The 25,308-nt window shown below is 41.9% G+C and overlaps 1 protein-coding gene across 2 annotated transcripts in view; it reads left to right on the top strand.

Moving 5' to 3' along the window:
• The window catches only part of TSPEAR (thrombospondin type laminin G domain and EAR repeats), a 211,915-nt gene extending 188,090 nt beyond the window's left edge, over positions 1–23,825 (top strand). The window contains exons 10-12 of one of the 2 annotated variants that reach the window (XM_010598699.3): positions 7,194–7,381; positions 9,018–9,119; positions 22,577–23,825. In XM_010598699.3, coding sequence (XP_010597001.2) covers positions 7,194–7,381; positions 9,018–9,119; positions 22,577–22,730 — 444 coding nt within the window. In that variant the 3' untranslated portion in view covers positions 22,731–23,825. Of the gene's footprint in view, positions 1–7,193; positions 7,382–9,017; positions 9,120–9,333; positions 9,655–22,576 lie in introns of those variants that run through there. The other variant, XM_023559151.2, reaches the window with a different exon arrangement.
• The last annotated feature ends 1,483 nt before the right edge of the window (positions 23,826–25,308 follow it).

The following is a 25,308-nucleotide window of genomic DNA, read 5'->3' as shown; positions in this document are numbered from 1 at the left end:
CCTCCTTGCCAATCCGGATACCCTTTATTTCTTTGTCTAGCCTAATTGCCCTGGCTAGGACTTCAAGTACGATGTTGAATAAGAGCAGTGATAAAGGGCATCCTTGTCTGGTTCCCGTTCTCAAGGGAAATGCTTTCAGGTTCTCTCCATTTAGAGTGACATTGGCTGTTGGCTTTGCATAGATGCCCTTTATTATGTTGAGGAATTTTCCTTCAATTCCTATTTTGGTAAGAGTTTTTATCATAAATGGGTGTTGAACTTTGTCAAATGCCTTTTCTGCGTCTATTGATAAGATCATGTGGTTTTTATCTTTTCTTTTATTTATGTGATGGATTACATTAATGGTTTTTCTGATATTAAACCAGCCTTGCATACCTGGTATAAATCCCACTTGATCAGGGTGAATTATTTTTTTGATGTGTTGTTGGATTCTATTGGCTAGAATTTTGTTGAGGATTTTTGCATCTATGTTCATGAGGAATATAGGTCTATAATTTTCTTTTTTTGTAATGTCTTTACCTGGTTTTGGTATCAGGGAGATGGTAGCTTCATAGAATGAGTTGGGTAGTATTCCGTCATTTTCTATGCTTTGAAATACCTTCAGTAGTAGTGGTGTTAAGTCTTCTCTGAAGGTTTGGTAGAACTCTGCAGTGAAGCCGTCTGGGCCAGGACTTTTTTTTGTTGGAAGTTTTTTGATTACCGTTTCAATCTCTTTTTTTGTTATGGGTCTATTTAGTTGTTCTACTTCCGAATGTGTTAGTTTAGGTAGGTAGTATTGTTCCAAGAATTTATCCATTTCTTCTAGGTTTGCAAATTTGTTAGAGTACAATTTTACGTAGTAATCTGAAATGATTCTTTTAATTTCATTTGGTTCTGTTGTGATGTGGTCCTTCTCGTTTCTTATTCGGGTTATTTGTTTCCTTTCCTGTTTTAGTCAGTCTAGCCAATGGTTTATCAATTTTGTTAATTTTTTCAAAGAAGCAGCTTTTGGCTTTGTTAATTCTTTCAATTGTTTTTCTGTTCTCTAATTCATTTAGTTCAGCTCTAATTTTTATTATTTGTTTTCTCCTGGTGCCTGATGGATTCTTTTGTTGCTCACTTTCTATTTGTTCAAGTTGTCAGGACAGTTCTCTGATTTTGGCTCTTTCTTCTTTTTGTATGTGTGCATTTATCGATATAAACTGGCCTCTGAGCACTGCTTTTGCTGTGTCCCAGAGGTTTTGATAGGAAGTATTTTCATTCTCGTTGCTTTCTAAGAATTTCCTTATTCCCTCCTTAATGTCTTCTATAACCCAGTCTTTTTTCAGGAGGGTATTGTTCATTTTCCAAGTATTTGATTTCTTTTCCCTAGTTTTTCTGTTATTGATTTCTAGCTTCATTGCCTTGTGGTCTGAGAAGATGCTTTGTAATATTTCGATGTTTTGGATTCTGCAAAGGTTTGTTTTATGACCTAATATGTGGTCTATTCTAGAGAATGTTCCATTTTGCATCAGTTGGGTGGAGAGTTCTGTGTAAGTCAATGAGGTCAAGTTGGTTGATTGTTGTGAGTAGGTCTTCCGTGTCTCTATTGAGCTTCTTACTGGATGTCCTGTCCTTCTCTGAAAGTGGTGTGTTGAAGTCTCCTACTATAAATGTGGAGGTGTCTCTCTCACTTTTCAATTCTGTTAAAATTTGATTTATGTATCTTGCAGCCCTGTCATTGGGTGCATAAATATTTAATATGGTTATGTCTTCCTGATCAATTGTCCTTTTTATCATTATATAGTGTCCTTCTTTATCCTTTGTGGCGGATTTAAGTCTAAAGTCTATTTTGTCAGAAATTAATATTGCTACTCCTCTTCTTTTTTGCTTATTATTTGCTTGATATATTTTTTTCCATCCTTTGAGTTTTAGTTTGTTTGTGTCTCTAAGTCTAAGGTGTGTCTCTTGTAGGCAGCATATAGATGGATCGTGTTTCTTTATCCAGTCTGAGACTCTCTGTCTCTTTATTGGTGCATTTAGTCCATTTACATTCAGCGTAATTATAGATAAATAAGTTTTTAGTGCTGTCATTTTGATGCCTTTTCATTTGAGTTGTTGGCCATTTCATTTTTCCACATACTTTTTTGTGCTGAGACGTTTTTCTTAGTAGATTGTGAGATCCTCATTTTCATAATGTTTAACTTTATGTTAGTTGAGTTGTTACGTTTTTCTTGGCTTTTTTCTTGAGTTATGGAATTGATATTCCTTTTTGTGGTTACCTTATTATTTACCTCTATTTTTCTAAGTAAAAACCTAACTTGTATCCTTCTATATCGCCTTGTATCACTCTCCGTCCGGCAGTTCAATGCCTCCTAAATTTAGTCCCTCTTTTTGATTATTGTGATCGTTTATCTATTGATTTCCATGATTCCCTGTTATGTGTATTATTTTGTTTATTTATTTATTTATTAGAATTAATCTTAATTTGTTTGTTTTTGTAATTTCCCTATTTGAGTTGATATCAGGACGTTCTGTTTTGTGGCCTTGTATTGTGCTGGTACCTGATATTATTGGTCATCAGGCTGAACAATCTCCTTTAGCATTTCTTGCAGTCTTGGTTTAGTTTTTGCAAATTCTCTAAACTTGTGTTTATCTGTAAATATCTTAATTTCTCTTTCATATTTCAGAGAGAGTTTTGCTGGATATATGATCTTTGGTTGGCAGCTTTTCTCCTTCAGTGCTCTGTATATGTCGTCCCATTCCTTTCTTGCCTGCATGGTTTCTGCTGAGTAGTCTGAACTTATTCTTATAGATTCTCACTTGAAGGAAACCTTTCTTTTCTCCCTGCTTGCTTTTAAAATTTTATGTTGGTCTTTGTTTTTGGCAAGTTTGATGATAATATGTCTTGGTGTTTTTCTTTTTGGATCAGTCTTAAATGGGGTTCGATGAGCATCTTGGATAGATATCCTTTCATCTTTCATGATGTCAGGGAAGTTTTGTGTCAGGAGTTCTTCTACTATTTTCTCTGTGTTTTCTGTCCCCCCTCCCTGTTCTGGGACTCCAATCACTCGCAAGTTATCCTTCTTGATAGAGTCCCACATGATTCTTAGGGTTTCTTCATTTTTCTAAATTCTTTTATCTGATTTTTTTTCAGCTATGTTGGTGTTGATTCCCTGGCCCTCCAGAAGTCCCAGTCTACATTCTAATTGCTCGAGTCTGCTCCTCTGACTTCCTATTGCGTTGTCTAATTCTGTAATTTTATTGTTAATCTTTTGGATTTCTACATGCTGTCTCTCTATGGATTCTTGCAACTTATTAATTTTTCCACTATGTTCTTGAATAATCTTTTTGAGTTCTTCAACAGTTTTATCAGTGTGTTCCTTGGCTTTTTCTGCAGTTAGCCTAATTTCATTTGTGATGTCTTGAAGCATTCTGTAAATTAGTTTTTTATATTCTGTATCTGATAATTCCAGGACTGTATCTTCATTTGGGAAAGATTTTGATTCTTTTGTTTGGGGGGTTGGAGAAGCTGTCATGGTCTGTTTCTTTATGTGGTTTGATATGGACTGCTGTCTCCGAGCCATCACTGGGAAACTAGTTTTTCCAGGTAATCAGCTAAAAAAAAATGGAGTCAGATCCCTATCTGAATTCTCCCTCTGGCTCAGGGTATTCGGATGTTAATGGAGCCGCCTGGGGAGGGTGGGGGAGGGATCAGAGAGCTAGGAGTGTAGCACCTCAGAATATAGAGCTGATCCCCGCGTTCACGCTCTGCCCACGTCCGCCAAAATCCCAGCGGGACGGCTCCCCGGCTGGGATGCTGCTCTCCCCGCTCCAAGACCAGTCACTTCCTCTCGGGGACTTTTCCCTCCGGCGCGCCGCTCCGCTCGCGTGAACTGGGTGGGCGTCACCCTCACGAACAGCTGGGCCCGCCCCCAGGGCCTATTCAGGGGAATGCGCTCGCGCCCCACCCGCGCTCGCCAAAATCCCAGCGGGACGGCTCCCCGGCTGGGATGCTGCTCTCCCCGCTCCGACACCAGTTACTTCCTCCCGGGGACTTCTCCCTCCAGTGCGCCGCACCGCTCGCGAGAACTGGGTGGGCGTCGCCCTCACGAAAAGCTGGGCCCGCCCCCCCCGGTCTATTCAGGGGAACGGGCTCGCGCTCCGCCTGCGTCCGCCCAAATCCCATCGGGACGGCTCCCCGGCTGAGACGCTGCTTTCCCCACTCCAAGACCAGTCACTTCCTCCCGGGGACTTCTCCCTCCGGTGCGCCTCACCGCACGCGCGAACTGGGTGGGCTTCCCCCGCACGAACGTGAGGGCCCCACCCCGGGGTCACTTTAGGGAAATATAGCTGATCCCCACGCTCGCGCCACGCCCACTTCCCGCCAAACTCCCGGCGGGACGGCTCCCTGGCTGGGACGCTGCTCTCCCCGCTCCAAGATCAGTCACTGCCTCCTGGGTGCTTCTCCCACTGGCTGCGCCGCTACGCCGCCCGCGCCAACTGGCTAGTCTCTCTCCCGGGATGAGTTCGGGGGGTAGAGCTGGGACCCTTGTCTGTGCCATCTGCCCCCCTGGGTTCTGCCTCAGATCAGGCTCCGAAGATCACCTGCCTTGTACGCTGGCTCCTGGTTCTGAAAACGATCGCTGTCCGCCTGTATTTGTTCGTTCTCCGTCTCTAAGTCTGTGTTTGTTGTTCAGAGTTCGTAGATTGTTGTGTATGTGATCGAGTCACTTGTTTTTCCGAGTCTTTGTTGCAAGAGGGATCCGTGGTAGCGTCCACCTAGTCTGCCATCTTGGCCCCGCCCCCTATTCCGGAGTATTTTTAATGCCATTATTAATGGGATTATATAGATTGTTTTCCTCACTTCCAAAAATGTGCTCATGCTCCTTTGCAGTCAAAGGCTCCCTCTCCCTACCCCCAGGTAACCCCAGTTCTGATGGCTGACTATGTCATAGTTTTCCCTATTAGGACACTTCTAATCGTCGGAATCATACGGTTTGTGTTCTATATTGTTGAATACACACCTTTTGTTTCTTTTAATTGCTGAGTAGTATTCTTTTGTATTCTGAATATGTTACAGTTTGTTTACCCATTTGATGGACACCTGGGCTGTTCCAGACTTTTGGCTATGATGAATAAACCTACTAAGTAAATTCTCATACAAGGCTTTTGTGGAGATGTGTTTTTATTTTTGGAGGGTAAACACCTAGGAGTAGAATTCTGAGTCATAAAATAGGAATATGTTAGTATGCTTAACTTTTGAACAAATTACCCCATAGTTTTTCAAAATGCTTATTTCATTTTCTACACTCCCCCAAACAATGCATCAGGGTTCCAGTCACTCTATATTCTAATCACCTGGTCTTCTCAGTATTTTTAATTTTAGACATTGAGTGCGAAGTGATCTCTGAGGATGGTTGTTAAACTGCTGTTCCCTGGTGTCTAGGAAGGAGCCGTGGTGGCACCAAAAGTTTGGAGGTTCACAAGCACCAGTGGCCCTGAGGGAGAGAGATGAGGCAGTCTGCTTCCACACAGGTTTACAGCCTTGGGAACCCTGTGGGTTCGCTAGGAGCTGGAATCGGCTCAACGGCCATGGGTTTGGTTTGGGTTCCGGATGTCTAGTAAGACTGAGTGCTTCTCTATGTGTTTATTGGCTTTCTTTTTCATTGTTTTGAAGGAGAGATGTCTATTCAAGTATTTTGTCCATGTTTTTATTGGGTTTTTGCCTTTTCATTGTTGATTTGTGGAAGTTCTTTCTTTATTCTGGATACCAGTCTTTTGTCAATATTTTCTCCCAATATGTGGTGCCTATTCATTTTCTAGTGGCGTTTTTTGATGAACGGGATTTTAAAATTTGATTCAATCTCATTTATCCATTTTTCCTTTTATATTTTGTGCCTTTTGTGTTCCACCTACCTAAGAAATCTTTGCCTACCCCAATGGTGTGAAGAGAGTCCCTACATTTTCTTCTAGAAGCTTTGTAGCTTTAGTTTTATGATTTAGGTCCATTTTTCTGCATGTCTATTGTGTTTTTCCCACACATTGGTTGAGAAGATAACCCTTTCTCCACTGAACTACCATCTATGCATAAAGACAATTTTAATTCTTCCTTTCCAATGTTCGTGCCTTTAATTTCTTCTTCTTGAATTATTTCACTGGCTAAAATCCCCAGTACATGTTGAATAGAAGGAAAAGCTGTTCAATATTTCACCACTAAGCATGATGTTATCTGCACATGGGCTTAGGAAGTCCCTTTCTATTCCTAGTTAGCTGAGAATTTTCATCCTGAATGGGTGTTAAATCTGACAAGTGCTTTTTTAGTATTCGCTATTGATAACAATAAATTGGGGGGGGGCAGTTGTTATCAAGTCAGTTCTGACTCCTGGCGACCTCGTGTCTGTCAGAGTAGAACTGTGCTCCACAGGGTTTTCAATGGCTGATTTTTCGGGAATAAATTGCCAGCCCTCTCTTATGAGGCACTCTGGGTGGACTCAGACCTTAGCCTTTCAGTTAGTAGCGGAACATTTTAACTGTTTGCGTCACCCAGAGTCCTTGCCATAACAGTTAAGAATTATTAATAATTATAAAATTTATTATAACATAAATAATACAGTAAATATTATTTTTCTTTATCCATTGAGATAATTGTATTATTTCTCCTCCATTTATGTTGATTTTCAAATTTTAAACCAACCTTGTATCCAAGACTTTGTGTGTGTGTGTGTGTGTGTGTGTGTGTGTGGTTTTATGGGGGTGGGGGAGGGCGTCGAGAGATACAAAGGAAATCCTCAGGCAAATCCCCAAGTTCTAGGACAACCGGTAGTAGGAGACACAAGCGGTACATAAACTTTGCTTCAGAGTTCAGAGCCGGGGCTGGAGGAATCAGGGAGGGCTCCCTGGAGGAGGTGTTGTACCAGCCAGACATTGCAGGATGGGCAGCACTTGGGCATGTGGGATGGGAAGCACAGGTGGCTAATACGCACTTTACAGATGTCATCTCTTCAGATACTTGTGCATGCTGGCATTTACAGTCACAAAGGGGAGTGGTGGTCGATGAGGCTGGGAACCTGAGCAAAGCTGGATGGGGGCAAGTCACATGTCGGACACCACACAGGGTGCTGGAGTGCAGGGGCCCTCGAAGCCCCATGTATTTAGTCATGCGGCAGCACCGTAAATGTCTTACAGAATCTCTACTCACCTGTCACCTTTGCATCAATTTGCATTCATCCTAGACATTTGGGGCCGCAGACTGGGAGGTGTTCCACATTGGAGAGAGGATCTTTCTGGCTGTCGCCAACAGTCACAGCTATGATGTTGAAATGCAAGTACAAAACGACTCCTATATCATCAACTCGGTCATCTACGAGCTGAATGTCACTGCACAGATTTTCGTCAAGTTCCAGGATATTCCTACCTGCAGGTACACCTGAAGGGAGGGCGAATGGTGGCTTTGAATTTTGCCTAGTGTCAGACAGCCTTCTCTCCAGGGGCAGTTGAGTGAGGTCATGGCTTATATTTATAACCTTTGCTCTTATTGCCTTCAAGTGGTATGGTTCTGAAGAATAATAGACTTTAATTAAAAAATTACCGGGAATGTTGCTTTGGAGGCAAAACAGGAAGTCAGAGTTAGATGTCTTATTTCTATTAAGTTAAACCAATTTCAACATTTAACTGCGTTAAACTTCTGTGAGTCATGGTGTAGTCAAATGGTAACTTACACTGTCTACACAGTAAAATGTTTCCATTTGCTTCTTTCCCTCTGGCGATGGATTGAGAACTCAGTTATGATTGCAAGAACCTCACAGATGACCCAGTGCCATGGCTGAACCTCACTGCCTGGCTTACGGTGACCGGCTCAGTGTGCTACATATGCCTCAATACGTGTGGTCCCGGTCACCCCTTTGGGGCCAGGTCAATACCCTATTGTGGGATGCGGCCCCAGATATGGTCCTGCAAATGGGGGAAGGAGTGAGGAGCCCAGGTGGCTCCTCTCCCTGCCCCTGCGTGTCCTAGAACACCTCTGTGGACCCTCACACTCCCTAGGGTCCTGCCTGAGCCCCTGCTCTAGGTTGGCCCTCTTGTTTCCTCACAACCTGGAGATGAGTCTGAACAAGAGAGTGTGACCCCTCTGCTCAGACTCCTGAGGCTGCCAGATGCAGGGGCAGTGGCCTGGCCTTTGGCACCAGCCTGACTCTGGCTTGCTGTGTGTCTGGGACCTCAGTTTCCTCATCTGTAAAGTGGAGGCAGGGCCTGTGGTAATCAGAGAGGTGTGAGGCAGGGTTAGGATCTGGGACCTTCTCAGAGGGCAGGGTGCTGGGGACTGCTTCCAGGAGGCCCCTTGTCCACCCCTCAGAACCTAGCTGTCTCTGAGGACAGACCCACCCTTAGCATATCCAGGAGGGACTGGTGTCTAAGACAATGTAGCCTACGGTTTTCAACAAGAAGCAGGGTGTCCCAGTGTAGCAGAGGCTCATGTGTCCACAGACCTTCATGGGCTTCGGAATGGCTGTTGGGGCAAGGAGCCAGGCATAAGCTGGGTGATATCACAGCTGGCGTCCTCAAGCAGCTGCCTCCAGAGCGGGCTGCAGCACATGTGGGGTGCCTATGAACTTGGGACCTACCTCTGATTACTTGGGCCTCTTAAAAGTAAACAATTAATTTACTTCCCCCCTAGAATAGACCTAGTCCCTGGGTGATGCAAACAATTAATGTGTTCAATTGCTAGCCGAAAGGTTGGAAGTTTGAGTCCACCCAGAGGTGCCTTGAAAGAAAGGCCTGCCAATCTACTTTTGAAAAAGCAGCCATTGAAGACCCTGTGGAACGCAGTTCTACTCTGACACACATGGGGTCGCCACGAGTTGCCTTCAACTTGACAGCAACTGGTTTGAGTCCTTTGTTGTTTTGGTTAGAAAATCACTCCTCCACTTTGGGCCCTGCCCCCTCACCCGCTATTAGAAGAATTGGCTTCGAGTCACATCCCTCCCTATTCTCCCCCTGTCATTCTCTGGACCATCTGTGACTCCCAGGCCCTGATATCCGCTGGCTTGTCTCTGCAGTGCCCTGGATTGGGAGTTCTTCTCTGTGGGAGAAGATTATTTCCTCGTGGTTGCCAACTCCTTTGATGGAAACACCTTCTCGGTAAACAGTATTATCTACAGGTAAAGAGCTGCCCAAAAACAGTACCCTTCCTACCACCTTGGCTCACCTCTGGGTGGCCTCACCTGGCCTTGCAGGTAACCCGGGGCTCAGAGTGAGTCACAGGTTGTTGGCCTAAGTAATGTTTGCCAAGGCTTCATCCAGCCTATAAATCACCTGGTGCAGCGTGCACCTGCGTGGAGATCAAGTCTGCGCCACTGTCCTGCTTTTATCCAGGTAACCCACCGATCACACTGATTCGTAAAGCTCTTGACTCTACCTGAAGTTGCAGCATACAGATGAATCAATCTGAGAGCCATTGGTATTTTACCCTGTTAAATGTCCCCTTCCAGGATAATGGCATGTCTCGCCGCTTATGTCCTCCAATAAAATCTTACAGCCACCTCATAAAAGTACTATGTCATGCTTATTAAATTTACTTTACAGGCATCTTTTAAGAATTTGAGTATAATGAATGGGATTTTTAAAATTTTCTACTTCCAGTTGCTTATGTCAATGATTCATTTTTGAGTCATACCACCTACCAAATTATCTTATTAATTACGATAGTGTTTTTTTTTTTTTCTTAAGAAAAATCTCAAGGGATTTCTAGGAATATAATTATATCTGTGAATAAAGGCAGTTTTGCCTCTTTGTGTCTAATCTTTTTCCTGCTTACTTAATTCTCTTAGCTAGAAATTCCAGAACGGTCTTCAGTTGTAGTGGTGATGACTGTCAGGCTTGCCCTCTCTGATTTTAATGAGAACAGGTTGAGTCTGGCACTGTTTAATACAATGTTGCCCTCGGCTTTTTATGGACATTGTATCTGTGTCACATCTAATTGGTTTCCGTTGGGCGTTTGCTAGTACACGGTGTGAGTCTGTGAGTCTCCTTCTATCTGTTGATACAGGATTCATAACGAGAGCTTCCCTACGTTCCTGGGACTCGTGCCACTTGTTGATGCTGTATAATTATTTAATATGCCGCTGGATTCCAATGGTTTATGTTTAGTTTAAGAATTTTGCATCTATAATAGGAAACGAAATTGTTCTGTGGTTTTGTTTTGGAGACTTGATCCAATTTGATATGAAGGCTAAGCTAATAAATACACGTCATAGAGTTTTCCAGCCATGCCTATGAGATAGAATAGCTTGAATTTATCTATTTTCTTTGAAGGTTGGATTAAATTCAGTTGTAGAACCACTTAGGCCTGGTACCTTTTTAATAAGGTCTCTTTAACAACTGTTCCAATTTCTTCTGCAACTATTGGTTTATTCATAGTCATCGTTTTTTTTAGACTCTCCATTTATAGCTTTAGAGTTTTCAATATGACAGAGTACTTTTAAAACTTATGTGGAAGACTAAATTCTCAAAGAGGACCAAGAAACTTTTGAAAATAAAGAATAAACAAAAATCAACAAATGCATAGATGCCATAGAATAGAGCCAAGAGTAGATCCAACCATTTATGATCACTTAATGTGGTGAAGATTGCATTTCAATTCAATGAGAAAAGGACACACTACTTAACAAAACAGTTTTATATAATTTGATGTCCATCTGGAAGAAAACAAAGCTATGCCCCTATTTCATATTGTATGCAAACACAAATTTTATATGGGTTAAAAATCAAAATGTAAAAAATTAAACATAAAAAATATTAGATGAAAAAACAATAGAGAGAATCGATAAAACCAGAAGTTGGTTCTTTGAAAAGATCAGTGAAATTTACAAACCTAAAATTAGATTAACAAAGAAAAGATGCAAATAACCAAAATGAAAAATGAAAGAGGGGACATTACAACTGACTCAATAAAAACAAAGAGAATTATGACAGAATATTATGAACAACAGCAACACACTGGATAACCTAGATGAAATGGGCAAATTCTTAGAAGCACACAACCTACCCAAACTGACTCAGGAGGAAATAGAAAGTCTCCACAGACCCATAAAAAGTGAAGAGGTGAAATCAGTGATCAAAAATCTCCCAACAAAAAAATGTCCTGGATAGATGGCTTCACTGGGGAATTCTACCAAACACGTAGAGGAGAATGCACATCAATAATGTTTAAACTCTTCCAAAAGAAAGAGAAGGAGGAACTACTCCCTAATTCAGTCTATAAAGCAAACATAACCCTAATACCAAAAACAGAGACACTACCAGAAAAGACCCCCATGCATCTGTCAATTTGTCATACTGTGGGGGCTTGCATGTTACTGTGATGCTGGAAGCTATGCCACCGGTATTCAGATACCAGCAGGGTCACACGTGATGGTGAGGTTTCAGCTGAGCTTCCAGACTAAGACAGACTAGGAAGAATGACCCAGTGGTCTACTTCTGAAAATAATTAGCAGGTGAAAACCTTATGAATAGCAGCAGAACATTGTCTGATATAGTGCTGGAAGATGAGCCCCCCAGGTTGGAAGACACTCAAAATACAACTGGAGAAGAGCTACCTCCTCAAAGTAGAATTGACCTTAATGACATGGATGGAGTCAAGATTTTGGGACTTTCATTTGCTGATGTGGCATGACTCAAGATGAGAAGAAACAGCTGTAAATATACACTAATAATCAGAACCTGGAATGTACGAAGCATGAATCTAGGAAAATGTGAAATTGTCGGAAATTAAGTGGAATGCATAAACATCAATAACCTAGGCATGAGTGAGCTGAAATGGACTGGTATTGGCCATTTTGAATCAGGCAATCATATGGTCTACTGTGCCAGGAATGACAACTCGAAGAGGAATGGTGTTGCATTCATCCTCAAAAAGAACATTTCAAGATCTATGCTGAAGTACGACGCTGTCAGTGATTGGATAACATCCGTACGCCTACAAGGAAGACCAGTTAAAAGAACTATTACTCAAATTTATGCACTGATTTAAAAGGGTGTCCAGGGACCATACTCATGGGATTTCTCCAGTCTCTGTGAGGCCAGTAAGTCTGGTCTTTTTCTGTGAGTTAGAATTTTGTTCTATGTTTTCTCCAGCTCTGTCCAGGACCCTCTACTGTGATTCCTGTCAGAGCAGTCAATGGTGGTAGCCAGGCAGCATCTAGTTGTACTGGAATCGGTCTGGTGGAGGCCGTGGTAGTTGTGGTCCATTAGTCCTTTTGGACTAATCTTTCCCTTGTATCTTTAATTTTATTTAGTATTCCTTTCTCCCGAGGGGGTGAGACCAGTGGAGTGTCTTAGATGGCCACTCACAGGCTTTTAAGACCCCAGATGCTATTGACCAAAGTAGAATGTAGAACATTTTCTTTATAAACTGTATTATGCCAATTGAGCTAGATGTTCCCTGAGACCATAGTCCAGACAGCCCTCAGCCCAGCAATTTGGTCCCTCAGGGAGTTTGGATATGTCTGTGGAGCTTTCATGACCTTGCCTTGGACAAGTTGTGCTGGCTTCCCCAGTATCATGTACTGTCTTACCCTTCAGCAAAATTCCACTTATCTATTGTCCCCTCCCTCGTAACCATCGAAGATTTTTTTCTTTTTGTGTGTAAACCTTTTCATAAATTGTTACAATTGTACAATATTTGTCCGTTTGCGATTGACTTATTTCACTCAGCATAATGACCTCCAGATTCATCCATGTAAGGAGATGCTTCAAAGATTCATCATTGTTCTTTATCATTTCATAATACTCCATTGTGTGTATGTACCATAGTTTGTTTCTCCATTCATCTGTTGATAGACACCTAGGCTGTTTCCATCTTTTTGCTATTGTGAACAATGCTGCAATGAATATGGGTGTGCATATATCTATTTGTGTGACGGCTCTAATTTCTCTGGGATATATTCCTAGGAGTGAGATTGTTGGATCCTTTGGTGTTTCTATTTCTAGCTTTCTAAGGAAGTGCCATATCCTTTTCCAAAATTGTTGTATCAGTTTGCATTCCTACCAGTGGGCATAAGTTCCAATCTCCCCGCAGCCTCTCCAACATTTATTATTTTCTGTTTTTTTGTTTTTGTTTTTGATTCGTGCCAGTAGTGCTGGGGTGAGATTGTATCTCCTTGTGGTTTTCATTTGTATTTCTCTAATGGCTAGTGATAGAGAGCATTTCTTCATGTGTCTATTAGCTACTTTAATGTCTTCTTTGGTAAAGTGTCTGTTCATTTCCTTTGCCTGTTTTTCAATTGGATTTTTTGTCTTTTTGTTGTAGAGGTGTTGGTTTTTCCTATAGATTTTAGAGATTAGACCTTTTTCTGATTTGTAATAACCAAAAATATTTTCCCACTCTGTAGGTTCTCTTTTTACTCTTTTGGTGAAGTCTTTTGATGAGCATAAGTGTTTAATTTTTAGAAGATCCCAGTTATCTAGCTTATCTTCTGGAGTTTTTGTGTTGTTGATTATGGTTATAGTTTGTATCCTGTTAATACCATGTATTAGGGCCTCTAGCTTTGGTCCTATTTTTTCTTCTATGAACTTTATACTTTTTGGCTTTATATTAAGGTCTTTGATCCATTTTGAATTACTTTTTTGTGTGTGGTGTGAGATATGGGTCCTGTATCATTTTTTTGCAGATGTACATCCAGTTTTGCCAGCACTGTTTGTTAAAAAGACTGTCTTTTCCCCATTTGATGGACTTTGGGCCCTTGTTGAAGATCAGGTGACCATAGGTGGATGAAATTACATCTGGGCTCTCAATTCTGTTCCATTGGTCAATGTATCTGTCATTGTACCAGTGCCAGCCTGTTTTGACTACTGTAGCTGTATAATAGGTTCTGAGGTCAAGTAGTGCAAGTCCTCCTACTTTATTCTTCTTCTTAAATAGAGTTTTCCTTATCTGGGGCTTCTACCCTTTTCATATAAAGTCAATGATTAGTTTTTCCATCTCTTTAAAGAATGTTGTTAGTATTTAGATTGGGATTGCATTGTATTTGTAAATTGCTTTGGGTAGAATTGTCATTTTCACAACCTTCAGTCTACTTATCCATGAGCATGGTATGTTTTTCCATTTAGGTAGATCTCTTTTGGTTTCTTGCAGTAGTATTTTGTAGTTTTTTTGTATAGATCTTTTACATCCCTGGTTAGACTTTTTCCTAAATATTTTAATTTTTAGGGGCTATAATAAAATTTTTTTTTTATGGTATTGTTTTCCTGATTTCCTTTTCATCATTCTCTTTATTGGTGTATAGGAATCCAACTGATTTTTGAATGTTTTTCTTGTATCCTCTTACTCTGTCGAATCTATTAGTTTCAGTAGTTTTCTTGTGGAGTCTTTTGGGTTTTCTATGTATAGTACATGTGATAGAATTTTGCCAGATCAATGACTTCTTCATTGCAAATACCTTTTTCATCAATATAATGCTGACTGTACACGTGGACCTCACCAGATGGAATACACAGGAATCAAATTAACTATGTCTGTGGAAAGAGATGACTGAAAAGCTCAATATCATCAGTCAGAGCAAAGCCAGAGGCCAACAGCAGAACAGCCCATTAACTGCTCATATGCAAGTTCAAGTTGAAACTGAAGAAAATTAGAACAAGTTCACAAGAGCCAAAGTACAACCTTGAATATATTCCCACCTGAATTTAGAGACCATCTCAAGAATAGATTTGATTTGTTGAACACTAATGACCAAAGACCAGACGAGTTGTGGAAGGACATCATACGTGAAGAAAGCAAGAGGTCATTAAAAATCAGGAAAGAAAGAATAGATCAAAATGGATGTCAAAAGAGACTCTGAAACTTGCTTTTCAACATTGAGTAGCTAAAGCAAAAGGAAGAAACGATGAAGTCAAAGAGCTAAACAGAAGATTTCAAAAGGTGGCTTGAGAAGACAAAGTAAAGTATGATAATGACACGTGCAATGACCTAGAAATAGAAAACCAAAAGGGAAGGACACTCTCAAGCTGAAAGAACTGAAGAAAAAATTCAAGCCTCGAGTTGCAATATTGAAGGATTCTACGGGCAAAGTATTAAATGATGCAGGAAGCATCAAAAGAAGATGGAAGGAATACACAGAGTCACTATACCAAAAAGAGTTGATTGATGTTCAACCATTTCAGGAGGTAGCACATGATCAAGAATGGATAATACTGAAGGAAGAAGTCCAAACTGCACTGAAGGCATTGATGAAAAACAAGGCACCAGGAATTGCAGAATACCAACTGAGATGTTTCAACAAAGGATGTAGCACTGGGAGTGCTCACTCGTCTATGCCAAGAAATTTGGAAGACAGCTACCTGGCCAACCTACTGGATGAGATCCATATTTATGCCCATTTCTAAGAAAAGTGATCCAACTGAATGTGGAAATTATCGGAAAATGTCATTAATATTACACGAAAGTAAAATTTTGCTGAAGATCATTCAAAAGCAGCTGTAGCAGCATGTCAACAAGGAACTGCAGTAAACTAAAGCCAAATTCAGAAAAGGACATAGAACCAGGGATGTCATTGCTGATGTCAGATGGATCTTGGCTGAAAGCAGAGAACACCAGAAAGATGTTTACCTGTGTTTTATTGACTAGGTGAAGACATTTGACTGTGTGGATCATAACAAATTATGGATAACATTGCAAAGAATGGGAATTCCAGATCACTTAATCATGCTCATGAGGAACCTGTACATAGATCAAGAGGCAATCATTCAAACAGAACAAGTGGCTGCTGCATGGTTTAAAGTCAGGAAAGGTGTGTGTAACAGTTGTATAGTTTCACCAATTTATTCAATCTGTATGCTGAGCAAATAATCTGAGAATCTGGGCTACAGGAAGAAGAACATGGCATCAGGATTGGAGGAAGACTCATTAACAACCTGTGTTTTTCAGATGGCACAACCTTCCTTGCTGAAAGTAGAGAGGACTTGAAGAACTAACTGATGAAGATCAAAGACCACAGCCTTCAGTGTGGATTACACCTCAACATGAAGAAAACAAAAATCCTCACAACTGGACCAATAAGCAACATAATGATAAATGGAGAAAAGACTGAATTTGTCAAGGATTTCATTTTACTTGAATCCTCAATCAACACTCATGGAAGCAGCAGTCAGGAAATCAAAAGATGCATTGCACTGGGCAAATCTCCTGCAAAAGACCTCTTTAAAGTGTTGAAAAGCAATGATATCACCTTGGAGACTAAACTGTGCCTGACCCAAGCCATGGTGTTTCAACCACCTCATATGCATGTGAAAGCTGAACAATGAAACAGGAAAACTAAAGAAGAGTTGATGCCTTTGAATTGTGGTGTTGGGGAAGAATGTTGAATATACCATTAACTGCCAAAAGAATGAACAAATCTGTCTTGGAAGAAGTGTGACCAGAATGCTCCTTGGAAGTAAGGATGACGAGACTATGTCTCACATACTTTGAACATGTTTTCAGGAGGGATCAATCTCTGGAGAAGGACATCATGCTTGGTAGAGGGTTTTCAAAAAAGAGGAAGACCCTCAATAAGATGGATTGACACAGTGGTTGCAACAATGGGCTTAACCATAACAATGATCATGAGGAGGACACAGGACCAGGCAGTGTTTCATTCTGTTGTACATAAAATCCCTATGAGTCAGAATCAACTCAACAGCACCTAACAACAACAAGAAAAGAAAATTACAGGCAAATGTTTCTCATGGATTATAAATGCAAAAATCCTCAACAAAATGCTAGGGAACGGAGTCCAACAGCATTTTAAGAGTCATATACCATGACCAAGTAGGATTTATTCCAGGAATGCAGGAGTAGTTTGACATTAGAAAATCAATCAACATAATACAGCACGTCAATAGAACAAAGGAAAAGAACCATGTGATCATCTCTATGGACACAGAAAAAGCATTTGATAAAATCCAACACCCTTTCTTTTCTTTTCTGTTTTTAATTTTTATTGCACTCTAAGTGAAAGTTTACAAATCAAGTCAGTCTCTCACACAAAAACTTATATACACCTTGCTAAAAAAAAAAAATAATAAAATAATATACTCCCAATTGCTCTCCCCCTAATAAGACATCCCGCTCCCTCCCTCCGCTCTCTCTTTTCATGTCCATTTCCCCAGCTTCTAACCCCCTCTACCCTCTCATCTCCCCTCCAGGCAGGAGATGCCAACATAGTCTCAAGTGTCCACCTGATCCAAGAAGCTCACTTCTAACCAGCATCCCTCTCCAACCTGTTATCAAGTCCAATCCCTGCCTGAAGAGTTGGCTTTGGGGATGGTTCCTGTCCTGGGCCAACAGAAGGTCTGGGGACCGTGACCACTGGGGTCTTTCTAGTCTCAGTCAGACCATTAAGTCTGGTCTTTTTATGAGAATTTGGGGTCTGCATCCCACTGCTCTCCTGCTCCCTCGGGGTTCTCTGTTGTGTTCCCTGTCAGGGCAGTCATCGTTTGTAGCCAGCACCATCTAGTTCTTCTGGTCTAAGGCTGATGTAGTCTCTGGTTTATGTGGCCCTTTCTGTCTCTTGGGCTAGTAATTACCTTGTGTCTTTGGTGTTCTTCATTCTCTTTTGGTCCAGGTGAGTTGAGACCAATTGATGCATCTTAGATGGCCGCTTGCTAGCCTTTAAAACCCCAGATGCCACTGTGCAAGGTGGGATGCAGAATGTTTTCTTAATAGATTTTATTATGCCAATTGACTTAGATGTCCCCTGAAACCATGGTCCCCAAACCCCTGCCCCTGCTATGCTGGCCTTTGAAGCATTGAGTTTATTCAGGAAACTTCTTTGCTTTTGGTTGAGTCCAGTTGTGCTGACCTCTCCTGTATTGTGCAACACCCTTTCTTGATGAAAACCCTAAAGAAGATTGGAATAGAAGGGAAATTCCTCAATATGATTCAGGGCATATATTTAAAAGTCAAGAGCCAACATTATACATAATGGAGAAAGAGTCACAACTTTCCCCTTAAAATTGGGAACAAGACAAAAGTGCCCACTCTCACCACTTCTATTCAATGTTATATTAGAAGACAAAGACAAAGCAATAAGACAAGAAAAAAATATAAGAAGTATCCAGATTGGAAAAGAAGAAGTAAAATTATCTCTATTCACAGATGTTATGGTCCTATACTGGTAGTCCTTGGACTACAAACAAATCCCATTCCTAAGTCTGCCTTTAATCAAATTTGTAGATAAGTCAGAATAGTTAAGTACAGTTCATATCTAACATCGATTAGTCAAATGTTTGTCTTAGTATATAGTGTACCTTTCTACATATAAAAAACATTAAAGAAACACTCCCAGATATACAAAACATCTTTAACATAATAATACAGTAATAATAATAATATTTTTGATGTATGTCACATTGTACGTACCTCAAATTTTTATTATAATAGGTTTTAAAGGGGTTGGTTTGTAACTACAGGTTGTATGTAAGTCAGATGTTCATAACCTGGGGACTGTCTGTATGTAGAAAATCCCAGAGTCCACAAGAAAACTTCTAGAGCTAATAGGGGAAATTAGCACAGTTACAAGGTCCACAAACAAAAATCGGTTGGGTTTCTATACATCATCAGTGATAAATCTTAAAGGGAAATTAGGGAAACAATTCCATTTACATCAAAGCACCTAAAATAATAAAATACCTAGGAATAAACCTAACCAGGGATGTCAAGGATTTATACAATGAAAACTATAAAACACTGCTGAAAGAGATTTAAGAATACTTAAATAAATGGAAAGAGGTTCCATGTTCCTGGATTGAAAGACTTAATATTGTTAAGACGTCAATACTACCCAAAGCAATCTATGGATTCAATGCAATCCTGATCAAAGTTCCAACAGTCTTCTTTACAGAAACAGAAAAACCAACTTTGTATGGAATGACAAGAGGCCTCAAATAGCTAAAACAATGTTGGAAGAGAAGAACGAAGTAGGAGGACTCACAGTTTCACACCTCTTGATTTTAAAACATATTATACAGCTATGGTAATCAAAAAAAAATTTTTTTTATACAGCTATAGTAATCAAAACAGTCTTGTACCGGTATAACAATAGACACATAGACCAATGGAATAGAATTGAGAGTCCAGAAATAAACCCACACACCTATGGTCAATGGTTTTTTGACAAGGATGCTAAGTCCATTCAGTGGGGAAATAAGAGCCTCTTCAATAAATGGTGCTGGGAAAATTGGATTTCCACACGAAGAAAAATGAAACAGGATCCATGCCTCACACCATAGACAAAAACAAATTCAAAATGGGTTAAGGACCTAAATGTGCAAGCTAAAACCATAAACATTGTAGAAGGAAAACAGGGGCAACACTGTCAGGCCCAGCTTTTAACAATGGATTATCTAATATAATAACAAAAGCACAAACATCAAAATACAAAATAAATAAATGGAACCTCACAAAAATTAAAAACTTCTGTTCATCAAAAGACTACCAAAAAAGTGAAAAAGATGAGCTACCAACTGGGAGGATATCTTTGGAAACCATATATCCAACAAGAATCTAATAACCAAAATATATATAAAACTTTCATAACTTAACAACAAAAAGACAAATAACACAATCATAAAATGGGTAAAAGACTGAAATAAACATATCACCAAAGAGGACATTCAGATGGCCACCAAACACATCAGACAGAAGCAAGTCAAAACTGCAAGGAGATACCATTTCACTCCCACTAGGATGGCTAAGGAAATCCTGGTGGCGTGGTAGTTAAGAGCTGTGGCTGCTAACCAAAAGGTTGGCAGTTCGAATCCACCAGGCGCTCCTTGGAAACCCTATGGAGCAGTTCTACCCTGTCCTGTAGGGTCACTATGAGTCAGAATCAACTTGACAAAAACACGGGGTGGGAGGGGGGAGAGGGGAGATGGCTAAGATTTAAAAAATTTAATAACGAATGTTGGAGAGGATGTGGGGAAATTGGAACCCTTGCTGGTGGGAATGCAAAGGGGTACAGTTGTTGTAGAAAACAGTGTGGTGGTTCCACAAAAAAAACTAAAAATAGATCCAGCAATTCTACTTCTAGGTGTATACCCAAGAGACTTGAAAGCAGAGACCCAGACCAAGACTTGTACGCCAATGTTCATTACAGCACAATTCACAATAGCCAAAAGGTGGAAACAATCTAAATGCCCATCAACAGATGAATAGATAAAAAATGGGGTACACACATATAGTGGAACGCTACTCAGTCAGTAGAAGAAACCAAGCCTTCATACATGCTACAGTATAAGACATTATGCTGAACAAAATAAATCAATCACAAAAGGACAAATATTATATGACCTCACCTACAGAAAAAGACAAAAGGCAAATGTATAGAGACCAAAGTTTATTAGTGGTTACTAGGGGCAGGTGGGAGGAAGAAAGGGTGATTAGCGGTGATGGAAATATGGCATTGATTAAAGTTAGGGTTGCACAGATGATTATTGTCATTGCTGTCAATAATTTGTACGCCTTTAAAAAGTTGAATTGGCAAAAGTTGTGTGATAGATGTATTTACATCAATGACCAAAAAAAAAGAAAGACTGGCTGCCGAGACTGCTTATATACCACCAAAAACTCAGGGAATTTTGTTTTTTGGTCTGAAGGTTTGGTGTTATGTTTTCATGGAACGTCTCAGTTAATTGGCCTAATAACATGTTTAGTGTCTGTGTTCTACCTCCTAGTTTGATGTGTAGTGTCTGTGGTCTTAAAAGATTGAAAGCGACCATCCAAGGCACAATAATTGGTCTCTATTCTCCTGGAACAACAGAGGAAAAGGCAAGTTATGACTAGGAGAGGATATGGAAAGTGTGGCTAATTGCCCCCATGAACAACTGCCTCCTTTGCCATGAGACCAGTAAAACTGGATGGCGCCCGGCTATCATTACTGAAGATTTTAATCAAAGATTCCGTAGAAGAATCCTGATCAAAATGGGGAAAAAGAAGAACAGATTTTCAAATTGTCATGGGCTCCAGACTTACTGGAGCCATGAAGGTTGGATGAACCCCTGAAACTATTGCCCTGAGATAATCTTTAAACCTTAAACCAAAAGTATCCCCTTAAATCTCCTTAACCCCAAACAACAGTTTAGCTTAACTCGTAAAAAATGTCTGCCTTGAGTATCATGCTCTTTTAAGAACTATCTGTATGGGATCAAATTGACAGCAGTAACTCAAAGATTAGACAGGAACCTTAGGGGCAATGAATTTATGCTAATGAGGAGGAACAACTCAAAAAAGGAGGGTGAGAAGGGTTGAACGACTCGAAGAATGTAATCAGTGTCACTAAATGGTACGTGTTGAAACTGTTGAATTGCTGTATGTTTTGCTGTGTATATTCTCAATAACAATAAAATTACATTAAAAATCAGATGAAAAGCTATCACAGACCAATTTCATTTCCTATTATAAATGCAAAAATCTTAAATATAAACAATTGGAATCCAGCTGTATCTTAAATAATTATACATCGTTATCAAGTAATATTAACCGAGGGAAGCTAAGATAACTTTGTATACCTTCAAAGTTACACAAAGAAAGTGGGGTATGGGGAGGAGAGTCTCCTTAAAGCTGGAAAACAAGTTAATAGATTTGACTACCTCAGTTTAAACATTTTATGGGAAAAAATACATCTTATTTGAAATCAAAAGACAAACTATTTACCACACCTATGACAGAAAGGGAAACCCTACAAATTAGCAAAAGGTTTTTTTTTTTTTTTTTTTTTTTGAAAAATGAGTAAGGGATACAGACAGGAATTTTCAGATGAAAACTGACAATAAACATATTAGAAGTTGCTCGTTCTCAAAGTAAACCAATGGTATGTTTCCCTCCCTCCAGTTTGGAAACTTTTTAAAGGCAAACAACGCTGAGCACTGGAGAAGGGGGACCTGGCTCTGTTAGCCCTTTCCAGTCCATCTTTAATATTAAAATTAAAACTATGTGTGCCGTTTAATCTGGGGACTCCACCCTGAAAATTGTAACCACATGTCTATAAATATGTACACTGTTAGACGCAAGCTCATTGTCCACAATGAGGTAGGGGAGGTCTGGGTGGTGCAAAACTCCTATGCGTTGAACGGGAAAGGTAGCTGCAGGGTCACGTGCAAAGAAGAACTCTTTTATTTAAAACTAGGGGGCACCCGTACACGTGCAGTGACATCTGCCTGTATGTGAACTAGCAGTGGGGAGAGGTGTGGTGGTCTCTACAGTCAAACTGGTGGGAGCTGCCAGCCCCCGTTGCCATGCTCTGTATGTTTGAGGGTGCACTGGAACCCACTCTGGGCTGTGAGCAGGTTCCTGGGTGGAGAGTAGGGAGCTGGGGGATCTTGGAAAGGCAGTTTCCCCCTGTGGACCTCAGTTTCTCTCTTTGCAAAACAGGAAGGCTCTTTCTAGTCCATCTCCAGAACTGTAACTCAAGATATACGTTGCACCTCCACTCCAGGCTCTGTGGGAGAGGCAGGTGTTTTTGAGCAGACAGAGGCACGGACAGTATCTCAGGATGGCTGGAATAATGAGCTGGGTGGGTGGGATTCATGTGAGAGCGGCTGGACCAAGGCCACCCCAGGCTGACTGCGTCTCTCTCTGCAGGTGGCAGGGGTACGAAGGCTTTGTGGCGGTGCACAGCCTCCCGACCTTTGGCTGCAGAGACTGGGAGGCCTTCAACACCACAGCTGGCTCCTACCTCATGTACTCCAGCGCCAAGGAGCCACTGTCCAGGGTGCTGAGGCTGAGGACATGGTGAAGGGTTGCAGGCCTGCCGGGGGAAGGGTTGTGGGGCAGAAGAATGGGGCAGGACCCCACCTCATGCACCAATACCTCCCTGCCCAGATCCCCCAAGAAGGCTGGGAACCTCTAGGTAGGGGCCATGCACGGTGCCCCTGCCCAGCCTGAGATGCTCCCCATGGGCCGGGGCAGTTCAGGCAGGTCCCAGCCCCCGCTGGCCTGATTCCAACAGCACCTGTCCCATGGGGCTCACCTCCACCTCAAGAGCTCCCTGGTACAGGAGCGCAAGCCCCAGTGATGCCACAGCCAGACCCTCATTGGCTTGTTGGTGACTCAGGCTAAGGGCAGGAGCCCCCGTTGAAGTCACCATGTCTTAAAGGAGAAGTTTATATGGAACTGTACCTCAGGATCAATGGGGAGGAGGTCATGCTGATGGCCCTGCCCCTCCCACACACACCCAGACTCTGCCACAGGTTTTTGTTGCTCTGTTTTACATATTTAGTACCAACTATTTATTGTGTCTTATCTATACCAAAACATATTTATATAAACATGTTTACAAAACCCTGGCTGGATTTCTGAGTTTCTTGGGGGGACTCTCAGTAACACGTGACAGGGGCTTCAAACATGGTCACTGCAGGGAAGCCTATGTTGTCTCATCCACAGTGCAGATGAGGATGTGAAGAGCAAACCAAATCCCATCTTTGAAACCAGTGCGTCGATTCCACTTCTCTGACAACAAATGTAAGGACCAACTGCAACCTACCATCACCTCCATTCAGTCCGAATTCAAATGCATTTCCTCCACTGACACTGACCACCCAGAGCCCACACATTAAAGGGCATTCCCTCCAGACTGCCAAGTAGACCCAAGACCTCAGATACCAGCCACAAGCTTGGGAGTTCCCATGATACCCTCACTTCTAACCTGCTGGCTACAGATTTGATGATTCCATCTACCCCCTCAGGATACCACTCATGCCAGGGGTTCCTAGCGCCCTCACAATTAACCTGCCGGCTCCCACTACTCCCTCCAATTTGATAATCTGCTAGACTTTCTCACAGAACTCAGAAAAGCACTGTATTTGCAACTACAATTGTATTATAGCAAAAAGGATACAAATGAAGAGACCCATAGGGTAAGGTCTGGGAGGGTTCCCAAAACCAAGCTTCCATATCCCAAAAAGGGACACACTGCCCTCCCATGTTCACCAATGTCTTCTACCAACCAGGAAACCCCTGGAGCTTCAATGTCCAGAGCCTTTATCAGGGCCTCATTATGTAGACATCATTGATAGAATCAGCCACCCTCCACCAGGATGGGCTGATATTACATACTGGGTCTTTCTGGCCTGCCAGCCACCACCCAAGAGGCACCTCATTAGTATAATGTGATCTAGAGGCCTCAACAAACACACTTCAATCACTGGGAAATTCCAAGGGTTTAGAGATTCTCTCTCAGCAACCAGGACAAAGACCAAATTCTCTGGGCAAAGTTGATCTTAAACCCCACAAGGGTACACCTCTCTCTGAAGGGAGCTTCATTTTTCTGGGCTTCAGATGACCCATAAATACATCAGGGTAAGGTCAGAAGCCCCAAGCTGGTAGCATGGCCCCACCATGGGAAGCCTCACTGGGCCATGGGGGCCATTCCTTCCGTTCCCAGGCTGTTGTCCTTGGGGCATGACCCAATCACTGCAGCTGGTCTCAGTGGTATGCAGGATGACGAGGAACCATTTCTTGGCAAGTGCTTGCCCAGCTCCTTCTCCTGTCAGTGTCCTGATCCTACAGCCACTGCCCGCATGGCTGAGTGAGAGGCCTGCTCCTGCTTGGGGTGGGGCTGGGGTCTGAAGAGACATTGGTCTGGTACTGGGAACCTGGGTGGAGGAGGGCCCACCACCCTGGGCAGGCCTGTAGGGTGGGAGAGAAAGTACCTTGGGGGCCGCTACAGCTGTGAGATCATGGGGTCAGTGGGTCCTCCTGCCTCCATGTCTAGAAAAGGAGAAACTGAGGACCAGGTGGGGAGGGGCTATGCACAACAGCAAGGTGAGATCTGTTTTTCCATGTGTCCGTGCCCCGCCTGGTCTAGGAGAGAGCGCAGGATCCTGGAGACTGAAGGGTGGGCTGGTGGGGGAGGGGCAGAGCCAGCCTTATGGGCAGATGGCCTGTGCTGTCACACTGGGTCCCACGCACAAAGGGGCCTCTGGTCAGAAGGTCCCAAGTTTGGTGTAACCTTCTGCAGCCACCTCAAAATTCCTTATTATTTTTGAACGAGGGCCTGGCATGTTCTATTTGTCCCGGGCCCCACAGGTGATGTAGGCATCCTGGTTTGAGGCATGATAGAGGGTCCAGGCAGTGTACAGGAGTGCTGGACTGAGAGAAAGTGAAGGTGTCTGGAATGAGGGCCTTTCCTTGTACAGTTAGTTTCTGGAGCAAACTCTGAAGTAGAGTGTCGGCCTACCGTTGGCATGTCTTTGCTTATCTGCAGGGAACCCCTAGGATCCACTGCCAGTGTCCACGCCGCCTTCTCTACAGTCTTGCCAGTTTAGAAAAAAGAGGTCTTCTAAATTCTCTTTGCTAATTTGCTACGAGTGAAA

The sequence above is a fragment of the Loxodonta africana genome, chromosome 2 (genome assembly GCF_030014295.1).
Source record: "Loxodonta africana isolate mLoxAfr1 chromosome 2, mLoxAfr1.hap2, whole genome shotgun sequence".
Classification (NCBI taxonomy): Eukaryota; Metazoa; Chordata; class Mammalia; order Proboscidea; family Elephantidae; genus Loxodonta; species Loxodonta africana.
The sequence above is the reverse complement of the archived record's forward strand: the minus strand, read 5'-3'. Positions and strand labels throughout refer to the sequence as shown.